This window comes from Bombina bombina, chromosome 2 (genome assembly GCF_027579735.1).
Source record: "Bombina bombina isolate aBomBom1 chromosome 2, aBomBom1.pri, whole genome shotgun sequence".
NCBI lineage: Eukaryota > Metazoa > Chordata > Amphibia > Anura > Bombinatoridae > Bombina > Bombina bombina.
In genome coordinates, this window is record NC_069500.1 from 475,553,600 (window position 1) to 475,572,700 (window position 19,101).

Below are 19,101 nucleotides of genomic sequence, written 5' to 3' on the forward strand. Positions count from 1 at the left end.
TCAGACAGTCAGTTTCATTATTTGGGATAATGCATTTGAATAATCAATTTTTCTTACCTTAAAATTTGACTTTTTTTCCTGTGGGCTGTTAGACTTGCGGGGGCTGAAAATGCTTTATTTTTTTGCGTCATTCTTGGCGCAGACTTTTTTGGCGCAAAAATTTTCTTGTCATTTCCGGCGTCATACTTGTCGCCGGAAGTTGCGTAGACAATTGGGAAGCGGATTATCTCAGTCGCCAAATGCTACATCCGGGCGAATGGTCTCTTCACCCAGAGGTATTTCTTCAGATTGTTCAAATGTGGGGACTTCCAGAAATAGATCTGATGGCTTCTCATCTAAACAAGAAGCATCCCAGGTATCTGTCCAGATCCAGGGATCCTCAGGCGGAAGCAGTGGATGCATTATCACTTCCTTGGAAGTATCATCCTGCTTATATCTTTCCGCCTCTAGTTCTTCTTCCAAGAGTGATTTCCAAGATTCTAAAGGAGCGTTCGTTTGTTCTGCTGGTGGCTCCAGCATGGCCTCACAGGTTTTGGTATGCGGATCTTGTCCGGATGGTTACTTGCCAACCGTGGACTCTTCCGATAAGACCAGACCTTCTATCGCAAGGTCCTTTTTTCCATCAGGATCTCAAATCCTTAAATTTGAAGGTATGGAGATTGAACGCTTGATTCTCAGTCACAGAGGTTTCTCTGACTCCGTAATTAATACTATGTTACAGGCTCGTAAATCTGTATCTAGGAAAATATATTATCGAGTCTGGAAGACTTACATTTCTTGGTGTTCTTCTCATCATTTTTCTTGGCATTCTTTTAGAATTCCTAGAATTTTACAGTTTCTTCAGGATGGTTTGGATAAAGATTTGTCTGCAAGTTCATTGAAAGGACAAATCTCTGCTCTTTCTGTTCTTTTTCACAGAAAGATTGCTAGTCTTCCTGATATTCATTGTTTTGTACAGGCTTTGGTTCGTATAAAACCTGTTATTAAGTCAATTTCTCCTCCTTGGAGTTTGAATTTGGTTCTGGGGGCTCTTCAAGCTCCTCCATTTGAACCTATGCATTCGCTGGATATTTAATTACTTTCTTGGAAAGTTGTGTTTCTTTTGGCCATCTCTTCTGCTAGAAGAGTTTCTGAATTATCTGCTCTTTCTTGTGAGTCTCCTTTTCTGATGTTTCATCAGGATAAGGCGGTGTTGCGAACTTCATTTAAATTTTTACCTAAGGTTGTGAATTCTAACAACATTAGTAGAGAAATTGTGGTTCCTTCATTGTGTCCTAATCCTAAGAACTCTAAGGAAAGATCGTTGCATTCTTTGGATGTAGTTAGAGCTTTGAAATATTATGTTGAAGCTACTAAAGATTTCCGAAAGACTTCTAGTCTATTTGTTATCTTTTCTGGTTCTAGGAAAGGTTAGAAGGCTTCTGCCATTTCTTTTGTATCTTGGTTAAAGTCTTTGATTCATCATGCTTATGTTGAGTCGGGTAGAACTCCACCTCAAAGGATTACAGCTCATTCGACTAGGTCAGTCTCTACTTCCTGGGCATTTAGGAATGAAGCTTCGGTTGATCAGATTTGCAAAGCAGCAACTTGGTCTTCTTTGCATACTTTTACTAAATTCTACCATTTTGATGTGTTTTCTTCTTCTGAAGCAGTTTTTGGTAGAAAAGTACTTCAGGCAGCTGTTTCAGTTTGATTCTTCTGCTTATAATTTCAGTTTTTTTTCATTATAAGATTTAAACTTTGTTTTGGGTGTGGATTATTTTTCAGCGGAATTGGCTGTCTTTATTTTATCCCTCCCTCTCTAGTGACTCTTGCGTGGAAGATCCACATCTTGGGTATTCATTATCCCATACGTCACTAGCTCATGGACTCTTGCTAATTACATGAAAGAAAACATAATTTATGTAAGAACTTACCTGATAAATTAATTTCTTTCATATTAGCAAGAGTCCATGAGGCCCGCCCTTTTTTGTGGTGGTTATGATTTTTTTGTATAAAGCACAATTATTCCAATTCCTTATTTTTTATGCTTTCGCACTTTTTTTCTTATCACCCCACTTCTTGGCTATTCGTTAAACTGATTTGTGGGTGTGGTGAGGGGTGTATTTATAGGCATTTTGAGGTTTGGGAAACTTTGCCCCTCCTGGTAGGAATGTATATCCCATACGTCACTAGCTCATGGACTCTTGCTAATATGAAAGAAATGAATTTATCAGGTAAGTTCTTACATAAATTATGTTTCTCCAACATAGGTGTGTCCGGTCCACGGCGTCATCCTTACTTGTGGGATATTCTCTTCCCCAACAGGAAATGGCAAAGAGCCCAGCAAAGCTGGTCACATGATCCCTCCTAGGCTCCGCCTTCCCCAGTCATTCTCTTTGCCATTGCACAGGCAACATCTCCACGGAGATGGCTCAGAGTTTTTTTGGTGTTTAAATGTAGTTTTTATTCTTCAATCAAGAGTTTGTTATTTTAAAATAGTGCTGGTATGTACTATTTACTCTGAAACAGAAAAGAGATGAAGATTTCTGTTTGTAAGAGGAAAATGATTTTAGCAACCGTTACTAAAATCGATGGCTGTTTCCACACAGGACTGTTGAGAGGAATTAACTTCAGTTGGGGGAAACAGTGAGCAGACTTTGGCTGCTTGAGGTATGACACATTTCTAACAAGACTTGGTAATGCTGGAAGCTGTCATTTTCCCTATGGGATCCGGTAAGCCATTTTCTTAATTTTCAATATAAGAATAAAAGGGCTTCACAAGGGCTTTAAAGACTGGTAGACATTTTTCTGGGCCAAAACGATTACTATATAAGCATATTTAATGGTTTATAACTTTGGAGAGTTATTTTAATCTTGGCAATTTTGTTAAAAAAACGGACAGGCATTGTATTGGACACCTTTTTCACTGGGGGCCTTTTCTAGTCATAGGCAGAGCCTCATTTTCGCGCCACTATTGCGCAGTTGTTTTTGAGAAGCAAGGCATGCAGATGCATGTGTGAGGAGCTCAGATCCACTGAAAAAGCTTATTGAAGGCGTCATTTGGTATCGTATTCCCCTCTGGGCTTGGTTGGGTCTCAGCAAAGCAGATACCAGGGACTGTATAGGGGTTAAATGTAAAAACGGCTCCGGTTCCGTTATTTTAAGAGTTAAAGCTTTCAAATTTGGTGTGCAATACTTTTAAGGCTTTATGACACTGTGGTGAAATTTTGGTGAATTTTGAACATTTCCTTCATACTTTTGCGTATATTCAGTAAAAAAGTGTGTTCAGTTTAAAATTTAAAGAGACAGTAACGGTTTTATTTTAAAACGTTTTTTGTGCTTTGTTATCAAGTTTATGCCTATTAACATGTCTGAACTATCAGACGATGTTCTGTATGTTCGGAAGCCAAGGTTCCTATCCATTTAAATATATGTGATGAATGTAACAAACAAAGTAGGGACAATGATGCCACTGATAATAATGTTGCCCAAAATGATTCCTTAAGTGAGGGGAGTAAGCATGGTACTGCATCATCCCCTTCTATGTCTACACCAGTCTTGCCCACTCAGGAGGCCCCTAGTTCATCTAGTGCGCCAATCCTCCTTACTATGCAACAATTAACGGCTGTAATGGATAATTCTATTAAAAACATTTTAGCCAAAATGCCCACTTATCAGCGAAAGCGCGACTGCTCTGTTTTAGATACTGAAGAGCATGAGGACGCTGATGATAATGGTTCTGACATGCCCTTACACCAGTCTGAAGGGGCTAGGGAGGTTTTGTCTGAGGGAGAAATTTCAGATTCAGGAAAAATTTCTCAACAAGCTGAACCTGACGTTATTACATTTAAATTTAAATTGGAACATCTCCGCGCTCTGCTTAAGGAGGTGTTATCTACTCTGGATGATTGTGACAATTTGGTCATTCCAGAGAAATTATGTAAGATGGACAGGTTCCTAGAGGTCCCGGTGCCCCCCGAAGCTTTTCCTATACCCAAGCGGGTGGCGGACATTGTAAATAAAGAATGGGAAAGGCCCGGCATACCTTTTGTCCCTCCCCCTATATTTAAGAAATTATTTCCTATGGTCGACCCCAGGAAGGACTTATGGCAGACAGTCCCCAAGGTCGAGGGGGCGTTTTCTACTCTAAACAAACGCACCACTATCCCTATAGAAGATAGTTGTGCTTTTAAAGATCCTATGGATAAAAAATTAGAGGTTTTGCTTAAAAAGATGTTTGTTCAGCAAGGTTACCTTCTACAACCAATTTCATGCATTGTTCCTGTCACTACAGCAGCGTGTTTCTGGTTCGAGGAACTAGAAAAGTCGCTCAATCAAGCATCCTCTTATGAGGAGGTTATGGACAGAGTTCAAGCACTTAAGTTGGCTAACTCTTTTACCTTAGACGCCACTTTGCAATTAGCTAGATTAGCGGCGAAAAATTCAGGTTTTGCTATTGTGGCGCGCAGAGCGCTTTGGCTGAAGTCTTGGTCAGCGGATGTGTCCTCCAAGAACAGATTGCTTAACATCCCTTTCAAGGGGAAAACGCTGTTTGGCCCTGACTTGAAAGAGATTATTTCAGACATCACTGGGGGAAAGGGCCACGCCCTTCCTCAGGATAGGTCTTTTAAGGCTAAAAATAAAACAAATTTTCGTCCCTTTCGCAGAAACGGACCAGCCTCAAATTCTACATCCTCTAAGCAAGAGGGTAATTCTTCTCAAACCAAGCCAGCCTGGAGACCGATGCAAGGCTGGAACAAAGGTAAGCAGGCCAAGAAGCCCGCTACCGCTACCAAGACAGCATGAGATGCTGGCCCCCGATCCGGGACCGGATCTGGTGGGGGGCAGACTCTCTCTCTTCGCTCAGGCTTGGGCAAGAAATGTTCAGGATCCTTGGGCGCTAGAAATAGTTTCTCAAGGTTATCTCCTGGAATTCAAGGAACTACCCCCAAGGGGAAGGTTCCACAGGTCTCAATTGTCTTCAGACCAAATAAAAAGACAGGCATTCTTACATTGTGTAGAAGACCTGTTAAAAATGGGAGTGATTCATCCTGTTCCATTAGGAGAACAAGGGATGGGGTTTTACTCCAATCTGTTCATAGTTCCCAAAAAAGAGGGAACATTCAGGCCAATTTTGGATCTCAAGATCCTAAACAAATTTCTTAAGGTCCCATTGTTCAAGATGGAAACCATTCGGACAATTCTTCCTACCATCCAGGAAGGTCAATTCATGACCACGGTGGATTTAAAGGATGCGTATCTACATATTCCTATCCACAAGGAACATCATCGGTTCCTAAGATTCGCCTTTCTGGACAAACATTACCAGTTTGTGGCACTTCCATTCGGACTAGCCACTGCTCCAAGAATTTTCACAAAGGTACTAGGGTCCCTTCTAGCGGTGCTAAGACCAAGGGGCATTGCAGTAGTACCCTACTTGGACGACATACTGATTCAAGCGTCGTCTCTACCTCAAGCAAAGGCTCATACGGACATTGTCCTAGCCTTTCTCAGATCTCACGGGTGGAAAGTGAACGTAGAAAAAAGTTCTCTATTCCCGTCAACAAGAGTTCCCTTCTTGGGAACAATAATAGACTCCTTGGAAATGAAGATTTTTCTGACAGAAGCCAGAAAATCAAAACTTCTAAGCTCTTGTCAAGTACTTCATTCTGTTCTTCTTCCTTCCATAGCGCAGTGCATGGAAGTAATAGGTTTGATGGTTGCGGCAATGGACATAGTTCCTTTTGCGCGAATTCATCTAAGACCATTACAACTGTGCATGCTCAGACAGTGGAATGGGGATTATACAGATTTGTCCCCGACGATCCAAGTAGATCAAAGGACCAGAGATTCACTCCGTTGGTGGCTGACCCTGGACAACCTGTCCCAAGGGATGAGCTTCAGAAGACCAGAGTGGGTCATTGTAACGACCGACGCGAGCCTGGTGGGCTGGGGCGCGGTCTGGAAACACCTGAAAGCTCAGGGTCTATGGTCTCGGGAAGAATCTCTTCTCCTGATAAACATTCTGGAACTGAGAGCGATATTCAATGCTCTCAAGGCTTGGCCTCAACTAGCAAAGGCCAAATTCATAAGGTTTCAATCAGACAACATGACGACTGTTGCATATATCAACCATCAGGGGGGAACAAGGAGTTCCCTGGCGATGGAAGAAGTGACCAAAGTAATTCAATGGGCGGAGCTCCACTCCTGCCACTTGTCTGCAATCCACATCCCAGGAGTGGAAAATTGGGAAGCAGATTTTCTGAGTCGTCAGACATTTCATCCGGGGGAGTGGGAACTCCATCCGGAAATCTTTGCCCAAATAACTCAATTATGGGGCTTTCCAGACATGGATCTGATGGCGTCTCGTCAGAACTTCAAGGTTCCTTGCTACGGGTCCAGATCCAGGGATCCCAAGGCGACTCTAGTAGATGCACTAGTAGCGCCCTGGACCTTCAACCTAGCTTATGTGTTCCCACCGTTTCCTCTCATTCCCAGGCTGGTAGCCAGGATCAATCAGGAGAGGGCTTCGGTGATCTTGATAGCTCCTGCGTGGCCACGCAGAACTTGGTATGCAGACCTGGTGAATATGTCATCGGCTCCACCATGGAAGCTACCGTTGAGACGGGACCTTCTTGTTCAAGGTCCGTTCGAACATCCGAATCTGGCATCACTCCAACTGACTGCTTGGAGATTGAACGCTTGATTTTATCAAAGCGTGGGTTCTCAGATTCTGTCATTGATACTCTTATTCAGGCTAGAAAGCCTGTAACTAGAAAAATTTACCATAAAATATGGAAAAAATATATCTGTTGGTGCGAATCAAAAGGATTCCCATGGAACAGGGTAAAAATTCCTAAGATTCTATCCTTTCTACAAGAGGGTTTGGAGAAAGGATTATCTGCAAGTTCTTTGAAGGGACAGATTTCTGCTTTATCTGTTTTACTTCACAAGAAGCTGGCGGCTGTGCCAGTTGTTCAGGCTTTTGTTCAGGCTCTGGTTAGAATCAAGCCTGTCTACAAACCTTTGACTCCTCCTTGGAGTCTCAATTTAGTTCTTTCAGTTCTTCAAGGGGTTCCGTTTGAACCCTTACATTCCGTAGATATCAAGTTATTATCTTGGAAAGTTTTGTTTTTGGTTGCAATTTCTTCTGCTAGAAGAGTTTCAGAGTTATCTGCTCTGCAGTGTTCTCCTCCTTATCTGGTGTTTCATGCAGATAAGGTGGTTTTGCGTACTAAACCTGGTTTTCTTCCGAAAGTTGTTTCTAACAAAAATATTAACCAGGAGATAGTTGTGCCTTCTTTGTGTCCGAATCCAGTTTCAAAGAAGGAACGTTTGTTGCACAATTTGGATGTAGTTCGTGCTCTAAAGTTCTATTTAGAGGCTACAAAGGATTTCAGACAAACATCTTCCTTGTTTGTTGTTTATTCTGGTAAAAGGAGAGGTCAAAAAGCTACTTCTACCTCTCTCTCTTTTTGGCTTAAAAGCATCATCAGATTGGCTTATGAGACTGCCGGACGGCAGCCTCCTGAAAGAATCACAGCTCATTCCACTAGGGCTGTGGCTTCCACATGGGCCTTCAAGAACGAGGCTTCTGTTGATCAGATATGTAAGGCAGCGACTTGGTCTTCACTGCACACTTTTACCAAATTTTACAAATTTGATACTTTTGCTTCTTCTGAGGCTATTTTTGGGAGAAAGGTTTTGCAAGCCGTGGTGCCTTCCATCTAGGTGACCTGATTTGCTCCCTCCCATCATCCGTGTCCTAAAGCTTTGGTATTGGTTCCCACAAGTAAGGATGACGCCGTGGACCGGACACACCTATGTTGGAGAAAACAGAATTTATGTTTACCTGATAAATTACTTTCTCCAACGGTGTGTCCGGTCCACGGCCCGCCCTGGTTTTTTAATCAGGTCTGATGATTTATTTTCTCTAACTACAGTCACCACGGTATCTCATGATTTCTCCTATGCAAATATTCCTCCTTTACGTCGGTCGAATGACTGGGGAAGGCGGAGCCTAGGAGGGATCATGTGACCAGCTTTGCTGGGCTCTTTGCCATTTCCTGTTGGGGAAGAGAATATCCCACAAGTAAGGATGACGCCGTGGACCGGACACACCGTTGGAGAAAGTAATTTATCAGGTAAACATAAATTCTGTTTTTTTCACAGTTGCAATGTCTAGAAAGGATCCAGCTGTGCCATTTAAGGTGCTGCTAGTGGTGGACGCCAGGGCACTAGGGCTTAATTTTAATGCACAAATGGCTTGCTGGCTTCTGATTTTATTGAGCCCTGGTGTACAAGAAAACCTAAACTCCAAGATGGCGGAGCCCAGTATGAAGATGTGGATTATGGCACCAGCAGCAATAATTACAGTATTCTATTGGCAACATGGACATCTTGAGCAAACAACCAATATTTGCCATCCCTGGTTTATATCGATGCTTCTGGTACATTTGAATTTAAAGAGACACTAAACCCAAAACATTTCTTTCATGATTCAGATAGAGAATACAATTGTAAACAACATTCCAATTTGCTTATATTATCTAATTTGCTTCATTTTTAAGAAATCCTTTGTTAAAGAAATAGCAATGCACATGGGTGAGCCAATCACATGAGGCATCTATGTGCAGCTACCAATCAGCAGCTACTGAGCCTATCTAGATATGCTTTTCAGCAAATAATATCAAGAGAATGAAGCAAATTAGATAATAGAAGTAAATTAGAAAGTTGTTTAAAATTGCATGCTCTTTCTAAATCATGAAAGAAAAAATGTGGGTTTCATGTCCCTTTAAAGTTTGCATTGAGAGTCCTTCAATGTCTTTCAACATTCTGTAAACACATAAGCAACTGCTTGTCCTCAGGTGTTTGTTTACATTTATGTATAATTTATTAAAGGGATAGTAAACACCAAAAATGTTATTGTTTAAAAATAAAGATAATCCCTTTATTTACTATTCACCAGTTTTGCATAAACAACACTGTTATAGAAATATACTTTTCTTCTGTTATGTGTGATCAGTCCACGGGTCATCATTACTTCTGGGATATAACTCCTCCCCAACAGGAAATGCAAGAGGATTCACCCAGCAGAGCTGCATATAGCTCCTCCCCTCTACGTCAGTCCCAGTCATTCTCTTGCACCCAACGACTAGATAGGATGTGTGAGAGGACTATGGTGATTATACTTAGTTTTTATGACTTCAATCAAAAGTTTGTTATTTTAAAATAGCACCGGAGCGTGTTATTACTTCTCTGGCAGAGTTTGAGGAAGAATCTGTCAGAGTTTTTTACTATGATTTTAACCGGAGTAGTTAAGATCATATTGCTGTTCTCGGCCATCTGAGGGAGGTAAAGGCTTCAGATCAGGGGACAGTGGGCAGATGAATCTGCATTGAGGTATGTAGCAGTTTTTATTTTCTGAATGGAATTGATGAGAAAATCCTGCCATACCGTTAAAATGACATGTATGTATACACTTCAGTATTCTGGGGATGGTATTTCACCGGAACTACTCTGTTTAAGGTCACTAATCCTTTTTAATAACTATTTATCATGTTAAACGTTTTTGCTGGAATGTAGAATCGTTTACATTGCTGGGGTACTGTGTGAATAAATATTTGGGCATTATTTTCCACTTGGCAGTTTTTTTGCTTTAATTGTGACAGTTTCGTTTCTCTTCACTGCTGTGTGGGAGAGGGAGGGGCCGTTTTTGGCGCTCTTTGCTACGCATCAAAAAATACCAGTCAGTTACTTTTATATTTCCTCATGATCCGGTTCATCTCTGATAGATCTCAGGGGTCTTCAAACTTCTTTGAAGGGAGGTAAATTCTCTCAGCAGAGCTGTGAGAATTCTTATAGTGACTGTGAATAAAGACGTTGCTTTGTATTTTTTATGTCAAATTTAATTATTGTTATTTTACTAATGGGAACAAACCTTTGCTAAAAGTTTTGTTGTTTTAAAGTTTGATGCTATAACTGTTTTTCAGTTCATTATTTCAACTGTCATTTAATCGTTAGTACCTCTTTGAGGCACAGTACGTTTTTTGCTAAAAAAGATTATAACCAAGTTGTAAGTTTTTTGCTAGTGTGTTAAACATGTCTGACTCAGAGGAAGATATCTGTGTCATTTGTTCCAATGCCAAGGTGGAGCCCAATAGAAATTTATGTACTAACTGTATTGATGCTACTTTAAATAAAAGTCAATCTGTACAATGTGAACAAATTTCACCAAACAGCGAGGGGAGAGTTATGCCGACTAACTCACCTCACGCGGCAGTACCTGCATCTCCCGCCCGGGAGGTGCGTGATATTTTGGCGCCTAGTACATCTGGGCGGCCATTACAGATAACATTACAAGATATGGCTACTGTTATGACTGAAGTTTTGTCTAAATTACCAGAACTAAGAGGCAAGCGTGATCACTCTGGGGTGAGAACAGAGTGCGCTGACAATGCTAGGGCCATGTCTGATACTGCGTCACAGCTCGCAGAGCATGAGGACGGAGAGCTTCATTCTGTGGGTGACGGTTCTGATCCAAACAGATTGGACTCAGATATTTCAAATTTTAAATTTAAATTGGAGAACCTCCGTGTATTACTAGGGGAGGTCTTAGCAGCTCTCAACGATTGTAACACCGTTGCAATACCAGAGAAACTGTGTAGGTTGGATAAATACTTTGCGGTACCGGCGAGTACTGACGTTTTTCCTATACCTAAGAGACTAACTGAAATTGTTACTAAGGAGTGGGATAGACCCGGTGTGCCGTTCTCACCCCCTCCAATATTTAGAAAGATGTTTCCAATAGACGCCACCACTCGGGACTTATGGCAAACGGTCCCCAAGGTGGAGGGAGCAGTTTCTACTTTAGCTAAGCGTACCACTATCCCGGTGGAGGATAGCTGTGCTTTCTCAGATCCAATGGATAAAAAATTAGAGGGTTACCTTAAGAAAATGTTTGTTCAACAAGGTTTTATATTACAACCCCTTGCATGTATCGCGCCGATTACGGCTGCGGCAGCATTTTGGATTGAGTCGCTTGAAGAGAACCTTAGTTCATCTACGCTAGACGACATTACGGACAGGCTTAGAGTCCTTAAACTAGCTAATTCCTTCATTTCGGAGGCCGTAGTACATTTAACCAAACTTACGGCTAAGAACTCAGGATTCGCCATACAGGCACGTAGGGCGCTGTGGCTAAAATCCTGGTCAGCTGATGTTACTTCTAAGTCCAAATTACTTAATATACCTTTCAAGGGGCAGTCTTTATTTGGGCCCGGTTTGAAAGAGATTATCGCTGACATTACAGGAGGTAAGGGCCACGCCCTACCTCAAGACAAAGCCAAGGCTAAGGCTAGACAGTCTAATTTTCGTCCCTTTCGGAACTTCAAAACAGGAGCAGCATCAACCTCCACTGCACCAAAACAGGAAGGAGCTGTTGCTCGTTACAGGCAAGGCTGGAAGCCTAACCAGTCCTGGAACAAGAGCAAGCAGGCCAGGAAACCTGCTGCTGCCCCAAAGACAGCATGAACCGAGAGCCCCCGATCCGGGACCGGATCTAGTGGGGGGCAGACTCTCTCTCTTCGCCCAGGCCTGGGCAAGAGATGTTCAGGATCCCTGGGCACTAGAGATCATATCTCAGGGATACCTTCTAGACTTCAAATTATCTCCCCCAAGAGGGAGATTTCATCTGTCAAGGTTGTCAACAAACCAGATAAAGAAAGAAGCGTTTCTACGCTGCGTACAAGATCTGTTAATAATGGGAGTGATCCATCCGGTTCCGCGGTCGGAACAAGGACAAGGGTTCTACTCAAACCTGTTTGTGGTTCCCAAAAAAGAGGGAACTTTCAGGCCAATATTAGATTTAAAGATTCTAAACAAATTCCTAAGAGTTCCATCGTTCAAAATGGAAACTATTCGGACAATCTTACCCATGATCCAAGAGGGTCAGTACATGACCACAGTGGATTTAAAGGATGCTTACCTTCACATACCGATTCACAAAGATCATCACCGGTATCTAAGGTTTGCCTTCTTAGACAGGCACTACCAGTTTGTAGCTCTTCCATTCGGATTGGCTACGGCTCCAAGAATCTTCACAAAGGTTCTGGGTGCCCTTCTGGCGGTACTAAGACCGCGAGGGATTTCGGTAGCTCCATACCTAGACGACATTCTAATACAAGCTTCAAGCTTTCAAACTGCCAAGTCTCATACAGAGTTAGTTCTGGCATTTCTAAGGTCGCATGGATGGAAAGTGAACGAAAAGAAGAGTTCTCTTTTTCCTCTCACAAGAGTTCCATTCTTGGGGACTCTTATAGATTCTGTAGAAATGAAGATTTACCTGACAGAGGACAGGTTAACAAAGCTTCAAAATGCATGCCGTGTCCTTCATTCCATTCAACACCCGTCAGTAGCTCAATGCATGGAGGTGATCGGCTTAATGGTAGCGGCAATGGACATAGTACCTTTTGCACGCCTACACCTCAGACCTCTGCAATTATGCATGCTAAGTCAGTGGAATGGGGATTACTCAGATTTGTCCCCTACTCTGAATCTGAATCAAGAGACCAGAAATTCTCTTCTATGGTGGCTTCATCGGCCACACCTGTCCAGGGGGATGCCATTCAGCAGGCCAGACTGGACAATTGTAACAACAGACGCCAGCCTACTAGGTTGGGGCGCTGTCTGGAATTCTCTGAAGGCTCAGGGACTATGGAATCAGGAGGAGAGTCTCCTTCCAATAAACATTCTGGAATTGAGGGCAGTTCTCAATGCCCTTCTAGCTTGGCCCCAATTAACAACTCGGGGGTTCATCAGGTTTCAGTCGGACAACATCACGACTGTAGCTTACATCAACCATCAGGGAGGGACAAGAAGCTCCCTAGCAATGGTGGAAGTATCAAAGATAATTCGCTGGGCAGAGTCTCACTCTTGCCACCTGTCAGCAATCCACATCCCGGGAGTGGAGAACTGGGAGGCGGATTTCTTGAGTCGCCAGACTTTTCATCCGGGGGAGTGGGAACTTCATCCGGAGGTCTTTGCCCAAATACTTCGACGTTGGGGCAAACCAGAGATAGATCTCATGGCGTCTCGCCAGAACGCCAAACTTCCTCGCTACGGGTCCAGATCCAGGGATCCGGGAGCGGTTCTGATAGATGCTTTGACAGCACCTTGGAACTTCGGGATGGCTTATGTGTTTCCACCCTTTCCGCTGCTTCCTCGATTGATTGCCAAAATCAAGCAGGAGAGAGCATCAGTGATTCTAATAGCGCCTGCATGGCCACGCAGGACTTGGTATGCAGATCTAGTAGACATGTCATCCTGTCCGCCTTGGTCTCTACCTCTAAGACAGGACCTTCTGATACAGGGTCCATTCAAACATCAAAATCTAACTTCTCTGAAGCTGACTGCTTGGAAATTGAACGTTTGATTTTATCAAAACGTGGTTTTTCTGAGTCGGTTATTGATACCCTGATACAGGCTAGGAAGCCTGTTACCAGAAAGATTTACCATAAAATATGGCGTAAATACCTATACTGGTGCGAATCCAAACATTACTCCTGGAGTAAGGTTAGGATCTCTAGGATATTGTCTTTTCTACAAGAAGGGTTAGAAAAGGGTTTATCAGCTAGTTCATTAAAGGGACAGATTTCAGCTCTGTCCATCTTGTTACACAGGCGTCTGTCAGAAAATCCAGACGTCCAGGCTTTTTGTCAGGCTTTAGCTAGGATCAAGCCTGTGTTTAAAGCTGTTGCTCCGCCATGGAGTTTAAACTTAGTTCTTAACGTTTTACAGGGTGTTCCATTTGAACCCCTTCATTCCATTGATATAAAATTGTTATCTTGGAAAGTTCTGTTTTTAATGGCTATTTCCTCGGCTCGAAGAGTCTCTGAGTTATCAGCCTTACATTGTGATTCTCCTTATCTGATTTTTCACTCAGACAAGGTAGTTCTGCGTACTAAACCTGGGTTCTTACCTAAGGTGGTCACTAACAGGAATATCAATCAAGAGATTGTTGTTCCATCCTTGTGTCCAAATCCTTCTTCAAAGAAGGAACGTCTTCTACACAATCTGGATGTAGTTCGTGCCCTCAAGTTCTACTTGCAGGCAACTAAAGATTTTCGCCAAACTTCTTCCCTGTTTGTCGTTTATTCTGGACAGAGGAGAGGTCAAAAAGCTTCTGCTACCTCTCTCTCTTTTTGGCTTCGTAGCATAATACGTTTAGCCTATGAGACTGCTGGTCAGCAGCCTCCTGAAAGAATTACAGCTCACTCCACTAGAGCTGTGGCTTCCACTTGGGCCTTTAAGAATGAGGCCTCTGTTGAACAGATTTGCAAGGCTGCAACTTGGTCTTCGCTTCATACTTTTTCCAAATTTTACAAATTTGACACTTTTGCTTCTTCGGAGGCTATTTTTGGGAGAAAGGTTCTTCAGGCAGTGGTTCCTTCTATATAATGAGCCTGCCTATCCCTCCCGTCATCCGTGTACTTTTGCTTTGGTATTGGTATCCCAGAAGTAATGATGACCCGTGGACTGATCACACATAACAGAAGAAAACATAATTTATGCTTACCTGATAAATTCCTTTCTTCTGTTGTGTGATCAGTCCACGGCCCGCCCTGTTTTAAGGCAGGTAAATATCTTTTAAATTATACTCCAGTCACCACTTCACCCTTGGTTACTCCTTTCTCGTTGATTCTTGGTCGAATGACTGGGACTGACGTAGAGGGGAGGAGCTATATGCAGCTCTGCTGGGTGAATCCTCTTGCATTTCCTGTTGGGGAGGAGTTATATCCCAGAAGTAATGATGACCCGTGGACTGATCACACAACAGAAGAAAGGAATTTATCAGGTAAGCATAAATTATGTTTTTACCGTTGTAATTACCTTAAGCTTCTGCTGACTGCCTCCTTATCTCAGATCTTTTGACAGACTTGCATTACAGGCAATTAGTGCCGACTCCTAAATAACTTCATGAGCACAGGGTTATCTCTATGAAACACATGAACTAACGCCCTCTAGCTGTGAAAAATGTCAAATACATTTAGATGAGAGGCAGCCTTCCGGGGCTTAGAAATTAGCATATGAGACTACCTAGGTTTAGCTTTCAGCTAAGAATAACAAGAGAACAAAGCAAATTTGATGATAAAAGGAAATTAGAAAGTTGTTTAAAATTACTTTCCCTATCTGAATCATGAAAGTTTAATTTGGACTTTACTATCCCTTTAAGATAGGTTTCTGCATCATTAATCCATATCTGCATATCATGTTTCCTTTAATAAATTGTTGCTTAACCCAGTGTCTCTTGTGTTTAGACCCAATGAGGGCGAAAGGACTGAGCTTGTCATCAAAGCAACACTCAGGAGTATTATGATGAGCAAAGACTTGGAGAATGTAACCTGCAAAGAGGTGAGGCGCTGATCAAGATGTCAAGCTTGTTAAAGCTGTCTCAGACGTGAATTTGTGGATGTCACGTGATGAGAGCTATCTGTTGGCTTGATGGTCTATCAGTTGCATATGACTTATTGTAAGTGCTAAATAATTTGTTGGGAATAGTTATAATCCATATTTATTTTCTAAGCAATGTGTTGGAGGTGCATAGATCCCAAAGTTTTTCTTTCATGATTAAGTCAGAGAAAACTATTTTCAACAGCTTTTTAGTGTACTTATATTGCCTGATTTGTTTCATTCTATTTGTATACTTTGTTGAAGAAGCAGCAATGCACTACTGGGAAATAGCTGAATACTCTAGGTGAGCCAATAACATGAGGCAAAGATGTACAGCAACCAATCAGCAGCTCCAAAGTCTACCTAGGTATCCTTTTCAGCAAAAGTATACCAAGAGAACAAAACAGAAGTGAATTGGAAAGTTACTTAAAATCACATGCTCTATCTGAATTATGAAAGAAAAAAATAGTTTGATGTCCCTTTAAATGCAGATGTTAGTATGTGTTGCAAAAAAAGCTATAACTGAATGCTTTTGTGTCACAGAAAATGCAGTGTCTGTGTGCTTATGCAAGGTGCCGTCAGTTTCTCCTGTTTTATTTCCTGACTCACAACTAACTCGTGCCTTCTGCACAGGAGAAGCATTGCCTATTGACAAACACAGTAACACACTGTAATGACTGTATGAATATGATGCGAGCAGTAATTACATACAGTGCTTTTCCTGTGTGTGCATTACTGTTCTCCAGGACTCAAAACAATACCTGACGCTACTACTTTATTGTTCTTTTTAAAAATGAAATCTAGCATGGGAGTAAAGCCAAATTGTACTCAGATGCATATGTATATTACATTTAAACAATGAAGTCAATAATGGCAATAGTCTATAAAGACTGTCAGATGTAGTATGCACCATTTCTTTCATACAGGTGGTGAGAGTCCACAATCCTTTACTCATGTGAATTACTTCTCTACGGCCAGGAGTAAGCAAAGATTCGCAAACCCCAAGAGTTCTATAAAACCCCTCCCACCTCACACACACCTCAGTCTTCACATTGCCTCCGTTGAAGGTGGTCGAAGAATGAAGATGTGATGTATGCACAGTTTTCAATAGTCTTTTAGTATCACAGTCCCTTCAAAGCTGTAATTGTGCTCTGTCCATCTACCTGATTATGGTAATGTGCTGGTCTTGGAGGTTGCAGATGGTCATATGCAGTTTGGGGGAATTATATTTTTTTGTTTAGTGTTTATAATCCTCGTATTCACTAGAAAATGTATTTCACTTGCTGTGAGATTCCTTATACATCCTATAATTTATGTAAAAGCATATGTTTAAAACGCACCTCACTTGGTGGTGATGCCTGAACTTAAGGATTTTTCCTAAGTGCCCTGAGTATTACTTTGTTGTCTTTCTTACGTTAGCAGGCTTTTTTTTTTTACCAGGAACTCTATGCTTGGGTACCTAATTCACTTTTTGTCTGTTAGCTATGTAGCGTTACTTTGATCAGCAGAATCCAGTCGATTACGTTTTTAATATATTCATTGGTTTTGGTTTGCATAACAAAAGCAAGCTACATTTTTCACCTCTTTCTTAGTATCGCTGAGGCCAAAAAAATCTGCTAGCACTGAAATTGGTTTTCTGATGTGATTAGCAGGAGACCTATCAATTGACTTTTTTTTTATTTAAAGGGACAGTAAAGTCCAAATTAAACTTTTATAATTCGGATAAGGAATGTAATTTTAAACAACTTTCCAATTTACTTTTCTCATCATATAATTAGCTTTTTCCTCTTGATAGTTTTTGTTAAAGGCTAAACCTAGTTAGGCTCTGCAGTTCACCTCTTATCTCACAGTTTGGCTATGAATAGCTAATAACGTACTACTGTTCATGTTTGCCATATAGATATTGGTTAGAGAAATTTGATAGACTTCTATCCTGGGCAGGAGGGAATACTGCACACCCAAAAAATGTTTCTTCCCAAGGAAACAGTTAAAAAAGAAATTCAAGGATTGTTAAAGGTGGCACAAATAAATGCTGCTTCCCAGTGTTTTGAAACTCTAATTTATTTTGAACTAAATATAGTTTCTAAATTTAATTGTCAAGATCCAAGGTCGCTGCCATATATAAAATTAGTGTCCGTTCAATAACAGATTAAAAAATATATACCCTTAGCTGGGACTAGCTTCAGATGTTACAGTACAAAATACAAAGAATTTGAATATAATTATATAGGTATCTAAACCGATAGAATTAAAATAAGAGGTAGGCCTTAATGTATAATGCCTGAGAATAAGATGCCTTAGTGGATATGGTGGTAATGAAACAGAGTTCTATTTCCTATATAATTGATAGATATAATTGTATATCCTATTGTATCAATAGGTATCTTTTAAGTAGTCCTCAAAGTTGAAACAATGTTGTTTATTGAGGTGTATCCCAATAATTATCAAGTTTTTTCAGTGTGAAGTTAAAGATAGTAAGCGTACATTCTGGTGGAAAAAAAATCTGTGTAAAAGTACAATTGTGTTGCTCTATGTACATAAAATCTTCAGCAATTATGCCCAATAGTACCTGTATTTCCAAGTTGATAATTGTTCCGTATCCTGAGAATTCTCACAGTGCACTGTGAGTATTCTCAGGATACGGAACAATTATCAACTTGGAGAGTGCACTGTGAGTATTCTCAGGATATGGAACAATTATCTACTTGGAGAGTGCACTGTGAGTATTCTCAGGATACGGAACAATTATCAACTTGGAGAGTGCACTGTGAGTATTCTCAGGATACGGAACAATTATCTACTTGGAAATACAATTGTACTTTTACACTGATGTTTTTTCACTAGAATGTACGCTTACTATCTTTGACTTCACGCTGAAATCCAGCTAATCAGAATATTTGAGCCAAATTAACTAAGTACCAATATCAAGTTGCCATACTTTATGTACATAGCGCAACACAATTGTACTTTTACACAGATTTTTTTTTCCACCAGAATGTACGCTTACTATCTTTAACTTCACACTGAAAAAACTTGATAATTATTGGGATACACCTCAATAAACAACATTGTTTCCACTTTGAGGACTACTTAAAAGTTACCTATTGATACAATAGGATATACAATTATATCTATCAATTATATAGGAAATAGAACTCTGTTTTATTACCACCATATCCATTAAGCATCTTATTCTCAGGCATTATAAATTAAGGCCTACCTCCTTATTTTAATTCTATCGGTTTAGATACCGATTGATAGTACTATCATTTTAGGGAAGTATTTTTATTTGTGAATCCGACACCGGTGTCATTTATTTTTATTATTACATAGGTATAACCTATCACTTGTATAAAATAAACAATTCCTTTTTTAATTATATTCAAATTCTTTGTATTTTGTACTGTAACATCTGAAGCTAGTCCTTGCTAAGGGTATATATTTTTTAATCTGTTATTGAACACACACTAATTTTATGTATGGCAGCGACCTTGGATCTTGACAATTTAATTTATTTCGCACTAATTATAGTTGCTAAATTTGAGTTTCAAAACACTGGGAAGCAGCATTTATTTGCGCCACCTTTAACAATCCTTGGATGCCATATAGATATTATTTTGATCTCTCCTAGGGAGTTATTTAAGAGTCTACACTAATTCCCTGAAATGC

At 40.8% G+C, this 19,101-nt stretch overlaps 1 protein-coding gene across 1 annotated transcript in view; it reads left to right on the forward strand.

The window, feature by feature from the left end:
- SSH1 (slingshot protein phosphatase 1) overlaps positions 1 to 19,101 on the forward strand; it is a 219,927-nt gene that overhangs the window by 89,679 nt on the left and 111,147 nt on the right. Inside the window, exon 9 of the mRNA XM_053702141.1 lies at positions 15,300 to 15,393. Coding sequence (XP_053558116.1) covers positions 15,300 to 15,393 — 94 coding nt within the window. The remainder of the gene's footprint in view (positions 1 to 15,299; positions 15,394 to 19,101) is intronic.